We start from the raw sequence: 18,413 nt of genomic DNA, 5'->3' as shown, positions 1-18,413 counted from the left end.
GAACATTGTTTTAAAAATAAAGAGTATTTTCACAGACTAAAAAGATACCAGATAGGTATGGCAGTGTACACCTATAATCCCAACACTCAGGAGGCTGAAGCAAGAGGATTATGAGTCCCAGGCCAGCCTGGGCTACACAGACCTATCTCAAAAAATGAAACAAAACAAACAAAAGATATATTTACATGGATATCTTGAAAGAATAATAAAGAAATGAAAAAAAGATCATAAGATTATCAGTAAACTATTAGGAAAGCAAGTAAGGTAGTTCTTATTTGAAGATTAAAATATTATTTTTCAAGAACTTCCCTAAAAATTCAAATTCAGGAAGACTGAGGATTTAGCTCAGTGGTTCCGGCACCTGCCTCTCAAATTCAGGAAAAGTATCAATACACCAAAGCTTAAGCAACCCAAAACAGTATCAATGTATAACATGAAGAAAAGAAGCACCAGGTAGAATGCAGTATAAAAAACTTATACAACTCTTTAACACAAAAAGTTAACCAACCCCCAATTCTAATTCCAACTCAGACCTCTTTTCAAGCTCCAACAATTGTCAACTGTTTGCAGAACATTTCCACCTAGATGCCTTAAAGAAGATTCAACGTCAACTGGATTAACTATTTCCCTAAAACTGTTCATCTCCATTTCCTATCTTAGGGGCCAGCACTTGGAAAATCTCTTTATTTTTCCTGTGCAATCATGTCGTCACCTGTTAAAACAGAGTAACAATGTTATCTACTACAAAAGAATGTTGTAAGGATTAAATGAAATCATGTAAAGTCCTGAGAGTAGCATTTGCTAAATAAAAAATACTACGTAAAAGTTAGCTATAATAGTCAATAAACCTAGAGATCTGAGAATACAGATGATAACAACAATCATTGCCTTTACCTTCCATATACCTGTTCCTAAAAACTAAATTTCTTGCAAGTTTAGTGAGTCCAACTTTCATTTTAGTGTAATTTATATGTCAAATTATAGTTCACTAAATAATGAATGAAAAGTTGCTGCATGAGATTGAGATTCATGCAGCTGATTTTTACATTAAACAATTTCATAAAAGTTTAATATTAGTTTATCCTTAGTTTGTCTTTCACTTTCACTGGATAATTTATCAAAGTGACAAAAATTACATTTCAAAAAGCATACCTTTTTTCAGCTCTTACTTTCTTCCCACAGTGAGAACAAGTGTACATGTTGTCACCTTCTAAGGTATCCTTAATAGTAACTTCATCAAGAGATTCCTGTGTATAAAACCACAGTTAAAATTTCACGTTATTATTTATAGCATGTAAACACACCAAAGTAGTAATAACAGTTTGGGCAGAATGCAGAGAGAAAAACCAATGTTTCTAAAGAGTGAATTCTTAAAAGTTATTTTCCTTTATGTGAGTCTTACTAAAATATTCAAAGGACTAAAGCGTTTACATTTTGGTTGGACAAAAGCCAGTTTTGTGGTCTACCAGTAATTCTTAAATAGGAATAGAAGAAAATACATGAAAAATGCTAGTTTCCTTTCAAGATGATAAACACTATATACAGAGTTAAAAGTATACTCAGCTGTGGTGGCACATCCCTGTAATGCTTGAATTCTGGAAGGTTGAGGCAAGAGGACTGAAATTTTGAGCCCAGCCTGGGCAATTTAGGGACTCAGTGAGATCCTGCCTCAAAGTAAAAAATAAAAAAGGGCTGGGGATGTAGCTCAGCATCGAGGCCTGGGTTCAATCCTCAGCACGAGAAAAAAACAAAAACCAAAGCAAACAAAAACCCACAAAAAATTATGTACAATATTACTCACATAAATATTCTTCATATCAGCCACCTGGCACCTCACAGTATAAAACTCTTCGGCAGTTTGACTGACATGTTCACAGTCCTGATCAAATAGGCAAAAATTAGTAATTTGTTGTAATAAACTAAAATGTAACTCCAAAAAACAAAAAACACACATAATACTTACCAAAGATACAACATTGTTTGTAATTACGCCTCCAAATAAACTTTTGACGGTATTTTTCTTTAATACAAAACAAATGAAAGTCAATAATGAAAATACAGACAAATCTATATAAATTTCACAGAAATGTCACTTCTCTAGTACTAACCAGTTCTGGAGACATTTCTTCAATTTTAGTAATCAAGTCAGTAAAAAACTCTGTCATATCTTTCTGCTCTCCAGTATTCAGAGGCTGCTTATCCATTGTGTATGTTTTACAGAAAGGTCTAGGATTATATGCTTTGCACTCACTCTCCTATGAAAAGGAGAAAATAAAAGAATCTATCAAAAATAAGAAAATAGCCACAACAAGGTTCTTAAATGAATGAACAACAAAAGCAACAGGTAGTAAATCCACCAAGTTTCAAAATGCCATCAGTACTTTTTTTCCTTTTTGGTACCAGGGACCAAATTCAGGACCTTGCACTTGCAAGGCAGGCATGGTGCCACTGAGCTAAATACCCAGGCCCAGTACTTTTGTTTTTCATGGCATTTTCAACTTAATGATTGCGGTGCTAGAAGATGCTCGAATTAACCTGCAAAACTACTAATTTTAGCTGGGTATGGTGGCACATGCCTGTAATCTCAGCACTCTGGAGGCTAAAGCAGGAGGATTGCCAGGAAATTCTAGGCCAGTTTGGGCCAGAGTGCACTCAAGGCCAGCCTGAACTACACAGCAAGGCTCTGTCTCAAAACACACACACACACACACACACACACACACACACACACACCCCTGCTGAATAAATTTTTCTACAGATTCAACTTTCATTTCCTAGTTTTTAGAAAATACTTTAAAATAGTTTTTCAGGCCAGGGATTAGGCTCAGTGGCACCCATGCCTGCCTGAAAGCGCAAGGTCCTGAGTTCAATCCCCTGTGCCCACCCCAGCCAAAAAACCAACAACCTCCCCCACAAAAATAGTAGTTTTTCTCTTTGTGGGTTCAAAAGACAGGCACTAGCTCTCTTAAAAGGGATATTAAAAACAGAATGGAAAGATGACCAAGAACATCTTTTAAATGTTAAAAACATTCTGTCCTATCATTAAAAAATGAAAAATACAGGAATATAGGAATAACATAATCTTTGTTCCCAAGACTGTAATAGAGAAGATAGGAAGCTTCACTACAAGAGGTACAGTCTGATTAGTCTGTGGAATCTCTGGTATGTCTGAGGGAATGAAAATCAAGGATAACAGAAAATGGAGAAGAGTGCTAAAAGGTACAGTGAGGCAAGCAAGAGGAATGGCAAAAATAACTGCACAGGCAATACAACAACAGGGTAGTGGGCTCCAAAGGGCTTACAGCTGCTGGAGGTGAAGCTAGATATTGATACAGGAGAGGAGACTGGGGGTAGAGGTAAATTCACAGAGTATACGTGGTATATAGATGACCCTGAATACCATTCTGTTCATAATGAAAAGCCACTGAAGAATTTTAAGCAGAAAAATATTCTAAGATTTTTCTATCTTTTAAAAAGACTGATCACACTTTTATGCTTTGTAGGTGAGAATTAAGTGCAAAGATAAATCAAAAAGCTCCAGGTATAAAAGAGGTGATCCTTAAACAGGAAAACAGGTCAGATACACAAATTCTTCAAAGATCAAATTAACACAATATATTTAACTTTAGAGGTGACTGTGAAAAGTCATCAGGACAATTAAGGCAGACAGATAAATTCAATTTGAAAAATAAAAGTATGTAAGTCAAGAAAAAGACAGTACAAACAAACCCCGTGTCAAAGGATGTATCTAATTAGTTTTCTCTCCATGATTCTCAAACATACCATTAAATATGTAAACATTTTCTGAAGCTCCAGCAGAGTGGTTTTGTGCTTCATATCTTCTGAATACTGGAAATCAAGAAAAAAACTTTCGATCAAAACAAACTGATGGTATTAAACTGGACGTTCTAGCAAACAAAGTCTTGCAATATCCTTAACCCTAAATCTATTTCCTTTTAGCTATATATAAAAAAAATACTCTCTGATTTTATTCTTTCTTTAGCAATTACAGCATTAAAAAGTTGGAATAGTTTTCATTATAATAAATACATCATTCTGTTAGGAAACCAAATAGAGATCTTTAAAATACTGCTTTGTAGATTAACACTCAATATAATGTGTTGATTTATAAGAATGCAAGAATGAAGAACATCAGAAGTATGCAATAAATTGTCTTTCATCACTACCTACTCATACTTTTACTGTTTTCTGGAAAAGTACATCCCTTAACACTAATGACTAATATTGGCCAACATTTTTGAAAACCATTTAAACATTGAAATGTCAATGACAGATTCAGATAGCTGGCTAGACTCATTCACTAATGACTTTGTGCTGAACATCAGCCTTATAGGAGAAATCCATATACATTTCTAGGCACTTACTAGATATACTCTATGCTCACTCAAGTATTAAAATAAACCCATGAAATAGGTATTATTGCCATAAAAAATTACTACTTGTCATAACTTTGAGCTCTGATAGAATTGTGGAATAACAGGCCTCTCAGGAGTATATTCCAGTTATTTGTGCCAATCTCGTGGAGAATGAAGTAATTTGGCTCTACTGTTTAGGAGCCTATAATCACATTGAGGTCACAAAGTAAGGACTAAAATTGAAATCTGTTCAGCAAATAGTTACTATAATATTTCTACGATCATACAAGAGGAAATAAAGTGAATCAATAAACTGGCAAAAATAACTACAGTATATTCCTAATACATAACAGGTTTAATAAATCATGAAACTGTAAAAAGTCATATAAAATGACACTTCCCAACATACAACAGGTCTGACATATGCAAACTTCTATGTCAAAATACAAAAACATTCAGGATGACCTATATTTATATTTCTGTTACAGAATAAAGCATTAACTGGCTAAAGAAAATTCTTTAATATCAAGCAAAAACAAGGAAAATTTACTCAATGTGCAATTCCTAAATACCTTACATATGTTTTTATGAATTAAAAAAATACTTGTTCATACCCCATTAACATGGCCACTATTTTAACAAACACAAAAACAAAAAATGGCAAGTGTTACTGAGAATGTGGAAAAACCGTACAGTTCTGGTAGGAATGTAAAATTGTGCAGCCCCTGGGGAAAATGTATGGTGATTCTGCAAAAAATTACAAACAGGGCCGGGGATTTGGCTCAGTGGTTCTGCTGCCTATCCCACAAGCACAAGGTCCTGAGTTTGATCCCCAGTACCAAAAGCAAAACAAAACAGAATTACCTTATGACCAAAAATACCACTTCTAGGCATTTATCCAAAGAAATGAAAGCAGGAACTCTAAAGGCATGCTTTCATTTATGTATGTATGTATGTATGTATGTATGTATGCATGTATTTATTGTACCCAAATTTCTAACAGTTTTAGAAGAGCCAAAAAGTAAAAGCAATCCAAATGTCAATTCAAATGATGAATAAGTAAAATGTGTTATTTATGTATATAAATAATGAAATATTATTCAAGCATAATAAAGAAGAAAATTCTGACATGCTATGACATGGGTGAATTATGAAAACATTATGCTAAATAAGCCACTCATAGTCAAAAAAACAACTAATATTGTATGATTCTGTTTACACTGTATGAGGTACCTAGAGTAGTCAAATTCTGGGATAGAAAATAAAATGGTGGCTGCAAGGGGCTGAGGAAAGGAGGAATGGAGACTAAAGTGTTGTATCAGGTATAGTGGTTTAGTTGGGGAAGGTGAAAAAATGCCAAAGATGGCTGGTGGTGATTGTTATAAAATAATATGTACGTACTTAATGCCATAGAACTGTACATTTATAAAAGGTTAAAATTACATTTTATCATAATTAGAATATGTGTTTTGTTTAAAATGTTAGAGAAGGGAATAATAAAAATAACTGAAGTTCTAATAAAAAGCATCAACTTTCTAAAGTCAGATGTTCATTTCTATTCTTCAAGAAATCTATGTAAGTCAAGTTTTTAACTAAAAGTACCACTTATGGCTGGGGATTTAGCTCAGTGGTTTTGCTGCCTGCTGTGCAAGCACAAGGACCCGAGTTTGATCCCCGGTACCAAAAAAATAAATAAATAAATTGAAATAAAAAATAAATAAAAGTACCACTTAGGAGAACTACTCAAAATTAGCACATCTGAATGTTCTTTCTGTTGCTATTCTTTTTTCTGGTATTGGGGATCGAACTTGGGACCTTGCACTTGCAAGGCAGGCGGCGGAACCACTGAGCTAAATCCCTGGCCCTATTGCCTGGCCTCCCTCCAGCCCTCCCTCCCTCCCTCCCTTTCTCTATTCTTGGTACCAGGGATCAAACTCGGGATCTTGAGCTCTTGAGGCAGGGGGCAGCATCACTGAGCTAAATCCCCAGCCCTTGCCATTAATTCTTAATAGTGTAATAGCTTAAATGTTGTCAGTAACGTGAGGAAGAAACTCAAAAAGTATGGCTAAGTCACTAGCTATAAAGACAATCACTGAAAATATGCTTCTCTGGTAACTACTGATTTTATAAAAACTAAGGAAATAGGTCTACTACTTTATTTTGTTTTGTTTGCTTTTTGAGACAGGGTCTCACTGTGTAGTCCAGACTGCCCTTGCACTCACTATACAGCCCAGGCTGGCCTTGAGGTCCCAGTGATCCTCCTGCCTCAATCTCCCAAGTGCTTGGATTAAAGGCATGCACCACCTCGCCTGGCTTCTCTCATTAGGATGTATTTAACTTGTTTTCCTGGCCACCACTTTTAGTCACAAAAATTTCAATAAAGTAAACGAACCCATTACTGAACTTCTAGTTATAATTTACAGAGTTTATAAACTTACATGTAACTGATGCCAAAAACTCAAGCTCATCTGAGTATACTATAAATTGGAGGCCTTAAAGAGTAACTTAAACATATTAATAGATTCACTGAAGGTATATAAAGCATCTTAAAGCTTCATTAGGAAAAATAAAATCAGGACATAAAGATGATATGATGGAGGAAAACAAAAATCCAAGTGCAAGCATTAAAAATTAAATTATAAAAGTAAAGCAGAAGGCAAACTAAATGCTAGTTCACTTAAAAAAAAAAAGAAAATTAGAACAAATCAACAAAAATAACATAAAGCAGAGAGTACCCAAACAAACTAGGCCTATAAATTTATTTACCTTGGAATAAGTATAAGAGAAACAAACTCAGTGATTCTGGTAATATTTCCCTGCTTGGTTATAGGTTTTGCTTATTTTCTATGTAATTAGAATATGTATTTATTCTTACTGAAAATATATCATTCACTGTATACAGTGAGTGTGCATAATCCACAAATGTGTTTTCATTTGAAAAATAAAATATACAATGTTATTTATTAAAGTTTAAAAATTAAAATATAAACACATTAGCTATTTGCATAATCAAGATTTCTCATTCTTTCTACTCATAAATCCCGTTTTCAAAGAACTCATCAAATTAATCAAGATCTATAAATAAAATTTAAAATTTGGTTTTACAGTTTCAATTCTCGGATGCTTTTTTTTTTTTTTTTTTGAGATGGGGTATCACTATGTAGTTCAGGATGGCCTTAAACTCACTATGAAGCTTATGCTATCCTTCAACTTGCTGTGATTCTCCTCCCTCAGCCTCCTGAGTGCTGGAATTACAGGCATGCGCCACCAGTTAGTTTCCACTTTTTTTGTTTTTTTTTTGGTACTGGGGATTGAACTTTGGTCCTTGTGCTTGCGAGGCAGGCAGTCAAACCACTGAGCTAAATCCCCAGCCCAGTTAGTTTCCATTTTTAAAGTGAAGAAAATTCTACCTTAGCAGTGAAGACAGCTTGTCTTGCCTCAGGTATCATATAAAGTTGCTGAATAGTGGAAGCTAAATAACAAGTGGCTCCAAGGTTAGTCAGACCAACAAATCTGCATTCTGCACGGACATCTTCATGAGGCCAATAGTCCCACTTATATGGTGCATGAGCTGCTGAAGAAAGAGGGAGAGGAAATAGCCCCCAAACAAATTATTAAACATAATATATCTTGCTTTTAGTAACAACATTACCTCCACGAGTTATCCTGTTTAGAGACCATTATACATTAAAAACAATTAAAATTAGGTAACAATACATTCTAAAATGAATTCATTCTCTGAAAATTCAAATAGCAGCCAAAACTTCATTTTACTTGGCACTAAATTATTTAAACAAAAAATTCCGAAGTATTTAAAGTATCATACAAAGATTTTTCACACTTGATTTTTTGGAAAAGTTTACCTTTCTACTTAATAGCCTATAAATACTAATTTATAATGTTAAAAGTATGTGAAGAATGGCTTCTTTTTTAACAAACAATGCCCTACAAAAATCTCATTTTTATGTTTAAAATTTAGAAAGATTAAGGAAGAACGCTTACACTGCATGTGTTGTGCCATAACCCAGTTGTGTATTAGCCTGTAGTTCTCAACAGAACCCTTTACCATCTCTACTAACAAATCATAAGCAGCGGCTCTTGAAGAATGTGATTTACACTTTGGCTGTTGTCGATCTTTCAGACTGGGTAACAAAAAGAGGAGGTTGAAGATATCTCTTAAAAACTCCTAGAGGAAAAATAAAAAAGTCAGGTATGTCATCTGAACTTGGTTGCTAATTACTTTCCCAAGTGCAACAAATAATATGTATAGAATAACCTAGATTACAATTTACCAGAAAGACTATCCAAAATTTTACAACAGTACCACACATTGTCATCTCAAAGTCTTAATATTCATTTGTCTCACAGAAAATAAAATGAGTGGAGAATTATCTTTTCTCCTTCCCTCCCTGTTGATACCTAACAGTTTACTCTTACAGATTATTCACGCACAGTGTTATTTTTCATCCCGTTAGGACACCAAAAAAATTTTCAGGTCTTGTTACTCGCTATATGGCTTATCAACAAGTCCTACAAGTACCTACCCATTAAGTTAATTTTCTTACTTCTTTCTACTAAAAGCTGCAATTTACTCATTCTGAGCATTAACCAAGTGCCAGGTACTATTGAAAGGCCCCAAAACAAAAAGCAAGGAAGGTTAGGAATCTTGCCAATTATCATACAGTAGGCAGATGTCAAAGTAAAGATTCAAGACATCAAGCTCTTTAACCTCTGTAACACTTAAATTAAAACTGAAGTAACAAGGCCCTGGGTCCGAGCCCCTGAACAGAAGAAAAACAAGAATAAGGAGGAAAAAGAGAGAGGAGTAAGGAGGAGAGAAGAAGGAAGGAAGGAAGAATGAAAAAAGGAAAGAACAAGGGAGAGGAAGGGGGAGAAAGGAAGAAAAAGAAGAAACAGGGTATCATGTAATCTAAATTGTTTTAAAGGAATAAATTTCCAGGTCTTCATCCTAACTTCAGCTTGTCTGAATTCAATCTGCTTGAGAGATATGTTGTTGTCTTATCTTTTCCACTTGCTTTCATAATTGCTCTTTGCTATTTTACCTAGTTATTTCTCTCATGTATCACAAGTATTACTGATATATTGTTCCAGGGAATAAACCCTGCAGGGGTACTGCAAAGAAAAAAGGTAACATAGCAAGACTGAAATACTCCTACCTATAGTAAGACTGGCCCTTGGCTGTCATTTGGAAACTTGACTGGTAAACAGTTCCCTATACTGATATAAACTTTCCCTAAATGATAGAAGTGGCTCTTTCTCATTGTATATGTAGTTAATGCTAACGTGTTTCCCTCTTTAGGAGCCCAAATTTCATAGACTGTTCAGTTATGTGTGTCTATGTGATTCATCACATGATAAAACCCCATTCTCCTAGGCTTATGAGAGTTTCTCTAGTAGACACTTCAGATTCATTCCTAGAGGAATTGAAGTTTTAAGATTTTTTGAGACAGGGTCTCACTGTGTAGTCCAGGCTGGCCTGAAACTCACTGTAATCCTATCTCAGCCCCTCAAGTGCTGTGATTACAGATGTGTGCACCGTGCTCAGCCATCTAGGGGAATTAAGCATGTCTGGTGCAACCATTGGGAGAACACTCTTGGAAATAGCACCTGGATTTCTGCCACAGGTTGCTCCCTATGTCTTTTGATCTTGTTGTAATAAATATTAGCCATAAGTACCACTATCTGCTTAGTCTTGTAAGTCTTAGTGAATCACTGAACTGGGGGAACTCTTGGAAACACATGATATAGACACTCATAAAAGGGCAATTTAAAATATTTTACCATTAATGACCTTACTTCTTTGACCTCATTGTCAAAGAATGTATAATTTACAGTTCTGACTTTGTAAAGAAAAGCAAATTTAGCTAAGAAATACAAATGTGATTAGGGGTTTATTTCATAGAACTGACTCACTGGTAATATTTTATCAAAAACCAGATAACTCATAGAGACAAAAGTAACAGATTCACTTGAACTGGGAAATAAAGTCAAACATTCAAACAGGAAGTTTGAACTAGCTAATAAATAACAATGAACTATTCTTGTCAATCAGTTTAGATCTAGAAATTAAATGCGCTAAATACTGTACCTGTAGCTCTAGTGTTCTGATATAGTATATTTAAAGCCTGTGATAAAAGCATTTTATCAGAAATAGTAAAAGCATACTTAAATAAATGGTATTTTTAAAATTCAGAGTTCAGGAAAGCAGGAATCTATTTGTAAGAACATTTATCTATTTGATTAATCAAGGTAAAGCTATTTTGGTAAATATCATAAAAAAGAACCACCTAGTCTAACAGAGAGTATTAAAAATAGCTTTGGTGATAGATCACAACGTAGCTGTTGATATGTAATTTGGAAGAAATTCAAAGAAATAAAAAACACTGTCAGAGCTGCTGCTGCTACTCAGGGGTAGACTGTTTGCTTAGCATGTAGGATGTCTTGAGTTTGATCCCCAACACCAGAAAGAAAGAAAAACACAATGAAAACAACACCCAATTTCTACTGTATTACGTAAACAAGGTTTCTCAGAATCTATACCTATAAAAACACGAAGCAAGAAAATAATAAAAACTTTATTGAGATGAATATTTGCCCACAGCTATATGAATAAGCCCTTGTCATTAATGCCTACATTTTCAGTATAATTTCATTTTTTAGTATTTCCTATTAGCTTGGCAAAACTTAAGGAACATTTATGTTGCTTTGAATGCCACTTCCTACAAATAAGTATAATGTAATGATGATTTAGATTTAGTGTGGAAGATGCTTAAGACAATACTATGTGGGGCAAGGGATTTAGTTCAGTGATTCTGCTGCTTGCTTCGCAAATTCAAGGACCAGAGTTTGATTCCTGGTACCAAAAACAAAAAAACAAAGCCCTATGTGATCACAAGAAATTTGTTTTTGTTGTAAAGAAGTATTATAAGTGAACAAAAAGATGTTCAAAAAGTTTATTACAATTATACTATGTGGAGGAGTCAAATAGAAATACTGTGGGAAAAATTTTTTAAATTAATTTTATTGGTATGTTTTACATGTACATAATGATAACATTCATCATAGGGAACCTGTAGCTGTACATAATATATCTTGATTCTTCTCTTTTTCCGCATTCCCTTCCCCTCCCTTCAACCCCTCTTACCCCAGGAAAATTAAGAAAAAAGGTAGCAAACTAAAATTTCAGAAAGGAGAGCTGAAGTATTTTGAAATCGATGTTGATAGTAAAGTTGCTGTATCACTCAGATGTTAGGTTAATTAAGAGAAACATGATTTTATCTTTAAAAACACTAATTTCAACAATTCCCTAGATATATAGCATTTATAAATGCTTAAAACTTGAAAATACTAGAATTAAAAAAAAACTTAAACTCTGATGACACTTAAATCACTCATTCTTTAAAAAATGTCTGAACAATAAAATGTGATCAGTGCAATCTGCTTTAAATTCATTATTAGACATATTTTGCTCAAGTACAGTTGATATTATTTGATCACAAACCTCAAAACTTCCTTTTTAAAAAATTACTAAAGTAATTGCCATGCTCTGAATGTTTTTTCTCCTAAAATTCACATATTGAAACCTTATACCTAATGTGATATTAGGAGATAGGCCTTCTGAAAATTAGATTAGTACTCTCATGAAAAAGGCCCTAGAAAGATTTCTCACCCTTTCTATCACAGGGGGTCACAGACAGAAGGCACCATCTATGGAACAAAAAAAGAGATTCTACGGACACAATTTGCCAAGACGTTCATCTTATAGTTTCTGGACCTGAGTATTCTCAGAAATACTTATCTTTTTTAACCCACTAAGTTTATGATTTTATTACAGCAGCCCCAAAAGACTAAAATATTAATGCTTCTGTTTCATTTTACACACACACACACACACACACACACACACACACCACACACTCTCTCTCTCTCTCCCCTAAGCCCACAATGGATGGCTACCTAGCTTCCAAAAGTTCTATCCTATACTTCCTCAAACTAAGGCAAAACTGAACCAACCACTCAATTTGTTGCATATACCCAAAGCTTTCCAGTAACTTTCTAGATCGGTTCTGTAACTACTTGTTTGACAAATGTACTATTTGATCGCTAGTTCATAAGAATCAAGACTGAGCTGGGCGTGGTGGTGCACTTCTGTAATCCCACCACTCAGGAGGCTGAGGCAGGAGGATCGCTGGGAGTTTGAGGCCAGCCTGGGCTACATAGTGAGTTCAAGGCCAGTCAGAACTATAAAGTGAGACCCTGTTTCAGGGCCCGGGGATTCAGCTAAGCGGCACAGCACCTGCCTGGCAAGTGGGAAGTCCTGAGTTTGAACCCGGATACCAAAAACAAAAACAACAAAGTGAAACCCTGTTTCAAAACAAAAATAAATAAACAAAAATCAGGACTGAGGTTTAATGCCCATCATAGTCCAACATAGTCTGAGCCACTCCCCATAACCATAGCCCCTGCTAGTACTGGCTCTGCCAAGGAGAAACTGGCCTGGCAGACACCAGCTATTACTTTCCCTAGCAAGGTGCACTATTGACTAGTGTGGTTGGGTATGGCTGAGCTGCCAGACCAGGCTGCTGGTCAAATATCTGGCCTGGCCTATGAGCTTTGTGGCTGGAGGTTGCCTTCCCACTGGCAGGTAGGTCGGTCGGTCGGTCGGTCTGTCTGTCTATCTACCTACCTACATACCTACCTACACCTTTTGCCCGGATCTATTCCTCTTCTGCTGCTATGGTCTGTCATGTACCCAGGAAAAATGAGTTTTACTTATAAGCCAACTTCTCAAAGTGCTCCCTAAGAAATTAGAGAATTTGTGTATCTCCAATTTAAATCTGCTACTCATCTCTAAAGGGTTCATGGTTGCTTTGGCTCCAAAACATGCTCTAGATGTAAAAAAGCACATTACTGCAATAAAGAACATCAGAGGCTAGACTAGAGACTGGGACAAAAGTAGGCTTATATACAATCAGCTCATATAGACCGTACAGGTTCAGACCACAATTTTCTTTTGCAGAATGAAATTAAAATAGAAACATGAGATTAAGCTTGACGTTGTAGAAAAGGAAGATGACTCAGGGAATATAGGGCATAGAGATGAAGTACTTGAGGAAAATGGCAAAACATCAATCCAGGGAAGATAAGATTTTCCTGAAATTTAAAACTCGGCTTTCAAAATCAGAACAGATTCTCAGATATAGCAACAGTATTGCCTCCAACTGGATTTCTGGTGAAAATGTCTCCCCAAAAAAAGGCTATTCCAGGGACCGGGGATTTAGCTCAGTGGTTCCGCTGCCTGCTGCACAAGAAGGGCAAGGACCCGAGTTCGATTCCCAGTAACAACAACAACAAAAAATGCAGCTGTTTCTAAAAAGGCTATTCCAGATCACAGTTTGATAAAGAAAATATCTGAATCCCTGGTTATGTCAAAGCTGCTTAACTAAAGGTCTACAGGCTGCGTAGGAGTGCTAACTGGGGCATCCTGGCTGTCTTCACTGCTGAAATCTATAGTTTGGGCATAGGCTATACAAAGGAAATTACATGCAAGCAGGATGTAACATGTACACCTTCCATACATGATAAAACCTTTAAAAAGTTCCTAATCTCTTTTAGCTTGCAATTCTATTTTTAAGACTTTATCTTAGGGAATTCTTTTTTTTTGGTACCGGGGATTGAACTCAGGACCTTGCGCTTGCGAGGCAGGCAGCACCACTGAGCTAAACCCCTAGCCCCTATCTTCGGGAATGATATCAGGATATAAGTACGCAGATGTTGTCTGAGGCACTGATTACAATATTTAAATAATAGTAAAACAAAAATGTTCAATAGAGGGAGGAATTGGGGAGGGAATGAAAATAAGAATTAAGATATCTTAGATGCATGTACCAGGCTGGGGGTTTAGCTCAGTGGCACCGCACCTGCCTTGCCAGCACAAGGTCCTGAGTTCGATCCCCAAAATCAGAAAAACAAAAAACAAAAAAAATCAACCATGTACCAATTCCCCAACATGAATGTAATAATTACTGCAAACATATACTAATAAAATAATACCAATAAGAGAGAAGTAAACTTTAATATACCCACAGTGGAAGGCAAAAACAGTCTTAATGATACACACCTATATAGACATCAAATAAAACAGAGATCTAAATTGACACCAAGACACCATTATAGATGGTACTAGTCTTATTTTCATTTTTTTTTTTTGGAGACAGGGTCTCGCTATGTAGTTCAAGCTGGTCTTGAACTCACTATGTAGCCCAGGCTAGCCTGAAACTCCCACAGCCTCCTCCTACCTCAGCCCCTTGAGTGTTGGGATTACAGACATGTGCCCCCACACCTCGCCCATTTTATGACATTTTTATATATGTACATGTACATGTGCACAGAAATAAATCTGAAAAAGATACATACTACACATGAACTGGTTACCTATGAAAGGTGAAATTATCTCTGTACTTATATGTACATTCTTCCTAAAATAAATATGAGGACTGGAGATGTAGCTTAGGGATGAAGTACTGGTTTAATATCGCTGAGGCTCCAGATTCAATCACCAGCACCACCAAAATAAACCAACAAAATGAGTTATATCCTTAGTTAAGTAAAAAGAATACATAACAAATGCTATTGAATCATAAAGGGTGAAATCCTGTCATATGCAAAAACTTGGACAAAATAAGAGCTCACTGTTTTAAATGAAATAAGCTAGATACAAAAACATAGGCACTGCACAATCACATTTATATAGAATAAAAATGGTGATCTCACAAAAATGAAGAATAGAATGGTGATAAGCAAAGGCTAGAGAGAGGAAGACAGAAGGATAGGGAAAGTATAACTACTTACCAGTCCAATTTATTTAAATACAGGATGACCAGAAATTGCATATATTTTCCATTAATTTTTATAAGATAATGTAATAGAAAATATAAAAATGGTAATTTTATCAAATTTATTCAATAATATTTCTGTGTATGGTACATTTAAAAAACATTCGATATACAATGCAATGTTAAAATGTGGACCGTAGTATCTAGTTTCTTTCCAAATTCTTTTTGGCATTACTGTCTTTCTTTGAACATACTTTACTCTGTCGTGTTGGCCTTTCTTTTTTTCCTGTGGGTGGTATAATTTCAATAAAATGTCTACCCACTAAACATAATAATGAAGACATCAATGATGGATGTCCTGGTTGGCATTTCAGTATCCTGTATTTTTCTTTCCTATTTGGGGGGGCAGGGGGCGCACCAGGGATTGAACTCAGGACCTTGCGCTTGCTAGGCAGGCACGGCACCACTGAGCAAAATCCCCAGTCCAATATCCTCTAATTTTCAATTATTTGATCTATTAGACCTAACTAAATTGTAAATGACCTCTGAACCCCCTTGTTTTGAATAAATAAGTTCCATATTATTTGGTTCAGAAGGTGAACAATATGTTTTTTTTGTGTGTGGTACCAGGGATCGAACTGGGGTCCTTGTGCATGTGAGACAGGTGGCAGAACCACTAAACTAAATCCCCGGCCCAAGGTGAACAATATTTTATAATAATATTTTCTTCACTTTTTGATTACAGGGTAGCTTATTAGATGTTGGTCAACTCTGTCAACACCACCCATAGAATTAATATAATCACTGACCACTACTGGAATTTTTAAAGTTTTTTTTCTTTCAAGTTCTATCATTTCTGTATTATGAATAGTTGACAATAAGGAGACGTCTTTTTTGTCTTTCCATTTCATAACACAGACCTTTCCTCTCTGTTATGTTAGTATTTCTCCCTCCAATTTTTTCTTTTGCAGATCTTTTGGCACTTCCTATTCAGTTTCAATGTCTCAAATATGTCTGTTTTGTATTGTAAAAGAGAATCACTGGGTTCTGCAAAAGTATAAAAAATTATATCTAATATACTTATGATAAGTTTTTATAGATCGTAGCACAAAATTATAGGTAATTTTTCATAAATAAAATAAACTTGAATTAGTAAAAGAAAACCAAAACTTATTAGAAAAATCATCAAAGGTGAATACATCCTAAATAAAAAAGTATGCAAAAAATAATCCATATAAAACAGATGCACCGCCTGCCTCACAAGCACAAGGTCCTGAATTCAATCCCCGGTACCAAAAAACCCCCAAAAAACCAGACCTAAGAGTGTATCTCATGCAAAGAACAATCAAGTGGTTGAAATGACACCTGCCTGAGCGATGCTCGGGATAATCAGCACGTAAACAAGCGCAGGCTACACTATTTAGTGCTTAATTAACAGATACCAAGTTATAATTAGAAGTTTTTATGTGTTATTGTATAGTAGGCTGACTACAGTCAACAATAATGTACTGAGTATGTTATAAAGCAAAAAGAATTTTGAATGTTTATACCATAAATATACAATAAATGTTTAAGATAGATATTTTCCCTGATTTATATATCACAAAATGCATACATTATCAAAACATCAGCTGATGCCTCATACATACAATTTTTATGGTTTTATGTTTCAGTTAAAAATAATTTTTAAAAGAAAAAATACTCTTAATTTTTTCTTTTGCAGTTATATATGTTTAAACAGGGATGTGTTTTATTCAAACATTCAGGCAATGTGGACTTCATTAATGTTGACAGAAAAGCAGAATAAAACTGCAAAATATCATTGGTTTAACTTGAATATACCCACCTTATTTATTATTGACCAGTTTATGTTGCCAAAAGTACTATTCCTTGGCATTAAAATGGAGCACTTAAAAGTACTGTTAACTGAATATGTACTGATAAAAATAAAACAAAACATTGCTGATTGCATGGTTTCTCTCATATGAGAAATCCAAAGTATAAATAAAAAGCAAACAAAAGAAAAAAAGTAATATACAGGGAGATGTTCTAGAAATGGGAAAGGGACCAACAGACAGCGAGAGGGGAAGGAGCACAGGGGGTAATAAAAAGAATTAACATGTGTTACATACCTGTACCACTTCCCATTATAAATGTAATCATGTCCAACAAACATGTACCAATAAAGATGAAAATTAAAAAACATATTGCTAAAAAGCAAATATCCATGTACTGGTCTTTGCACCAAATAAGGGTATCTACACTTTTAAAATATTTAAGTCCATAAATGGATTAATATACACATCTTGTAAAAAATAAAATTTAAAAACCATTTAAATTCTACAAATTAGTTTAAAAAGAGGCCAAAAATAAGTATACATAATATGAATATGGAAAAAAATGTGAACAGGTTAGATAAAAGATAACATAAATAAATGGTTTTAAACACATAAAAAGAGGTTCAACTATTTTTGTTTTTTAACGACAGGGTCTCACTATGTAGCTCAGGCTAGCCTCAAACTCCTTGCAATCCTTCTGCTTCAAGCTCCTCCTGAGTGCTGAGATTACAGGCATGTGCCAACACACCCAGCTAAGAAGTTCAACTTTAACCATAACAAAAGAAATACAAAATAAAAGCAAGGGTCCTTTTTTCCATACTGGCAGAGACTAACCATTTGAAAACAAAGAGCGTTGGTAGAATGTGGGAAAATAGGAACTTGCTCTCATAGATTGTAGGTGGGATTATATTGGCTCAACCTCTAGGGTTAGAAACAACGGTCATATGAATGTACATATCCTAAAAAATAAGAAATGTGCATACCCTATGAACCAGCAAGTCTACTTAAAAAGTTTTTTCCCTAGGAAAAAGGAAAGAAAGGAAAGGAAAAAATATGAGGAAAGAAAAAAATGGAAACAAAGTCTTTGTAAATAGAGAGAGGTGGAGGGGTTGAAGGGAGGGGAGGGGAATGGGGAAAAAATAACCAAGATACATCATGTGAAGTACAAGGTCCCAATGATGAATGTAACTATATTGTATACCTAAAATATACCAATAAACTTAATGAAAAAAACCTTTTTTTCCTAGATTTTCTAAATCTATGTGCTAAATGAACAATGTATAAAGGTCTTCACCACAGTATCACTTGAAACAGGATAAGACAATATCCACAATTAGGAAAGC

General features: G+C 35.0%; 1 protein-coding gene and 1 pseudogene across 5 annotated transcripts in view; one reads left to right on the top strand and one right to left on the bottom strand.

Moving 5' to 3' along the window:
* The window catches only part of Usp34 (ubiquitin specific peptidase 34), a 269,176-nt gene that overhangs the window by 59,920 nt on the left and 190,843 nt on the right, over positions 1 to 18,413 (bottom strand). For 4 of the 5 annotated variants that reach the window (XM_087216017.1, XM_087216020.1, XM_087216018.1 and 1 more), the window contains 7 exons: positions 8,379 to 8,562; positions 7,787 to 7,950; positions 3,784 to 3,849; positions 2,109 to 2,255; positions 1,964 to 2,020; positions 1,802 to 1,879; positions 1,153 to 1,247 (listed from right to left, as the gene is read on the bottom strand). In XM_087216017.1, coding sequence (XP_087072143.1) covers positions 1,153 to 1,247; positions 1,802 to 1,879; positions 1,964 to 2,020; positions 2,109 to 2,255; positions 3,784 to 3,849; positions 7,787 to 7,950; positions 8,379 to 8,562 — 791 coding nt within the window. The remainder of the gene's footprint in view (positions 1 to 1,152; positions 1,248 to 1,801; positions 1,880 to 1,963; positions 2,021 to 2,108; positions 2,256 to 3,783; positions 3,850 to 7,786; positions 7,951 to 8,378; positions 8,563 to 18,413) is intronic. The other variant, XM_004867234.4, reaches the window with a different exon arrangement.
* LOC147826944 (uS5 assembly chaperone PDCD2 pseudogene) lies at positions 13,004 to 15,982 on the top strand (annotated as a pseudogene).

This window comes from Heterocephalus glaber, unplaced genomic scaffold, assembly GCF_053883595.1.
Source record: "Heterocephalus glaber isolate CG9 unplaced genomic scaffold, H.glaber_assembly_v1.0 deba00001457, whole genome shotgun sequence".
NCBI lineage: Eukaryota > Metazoa > Chordata > Mammalia > Rodentia > Bathyergidae > Heterocephalus > Heterocephalus glaber.
This window is presented reverse-complemented; position numbering and strand designations above follow the sequence as displayed.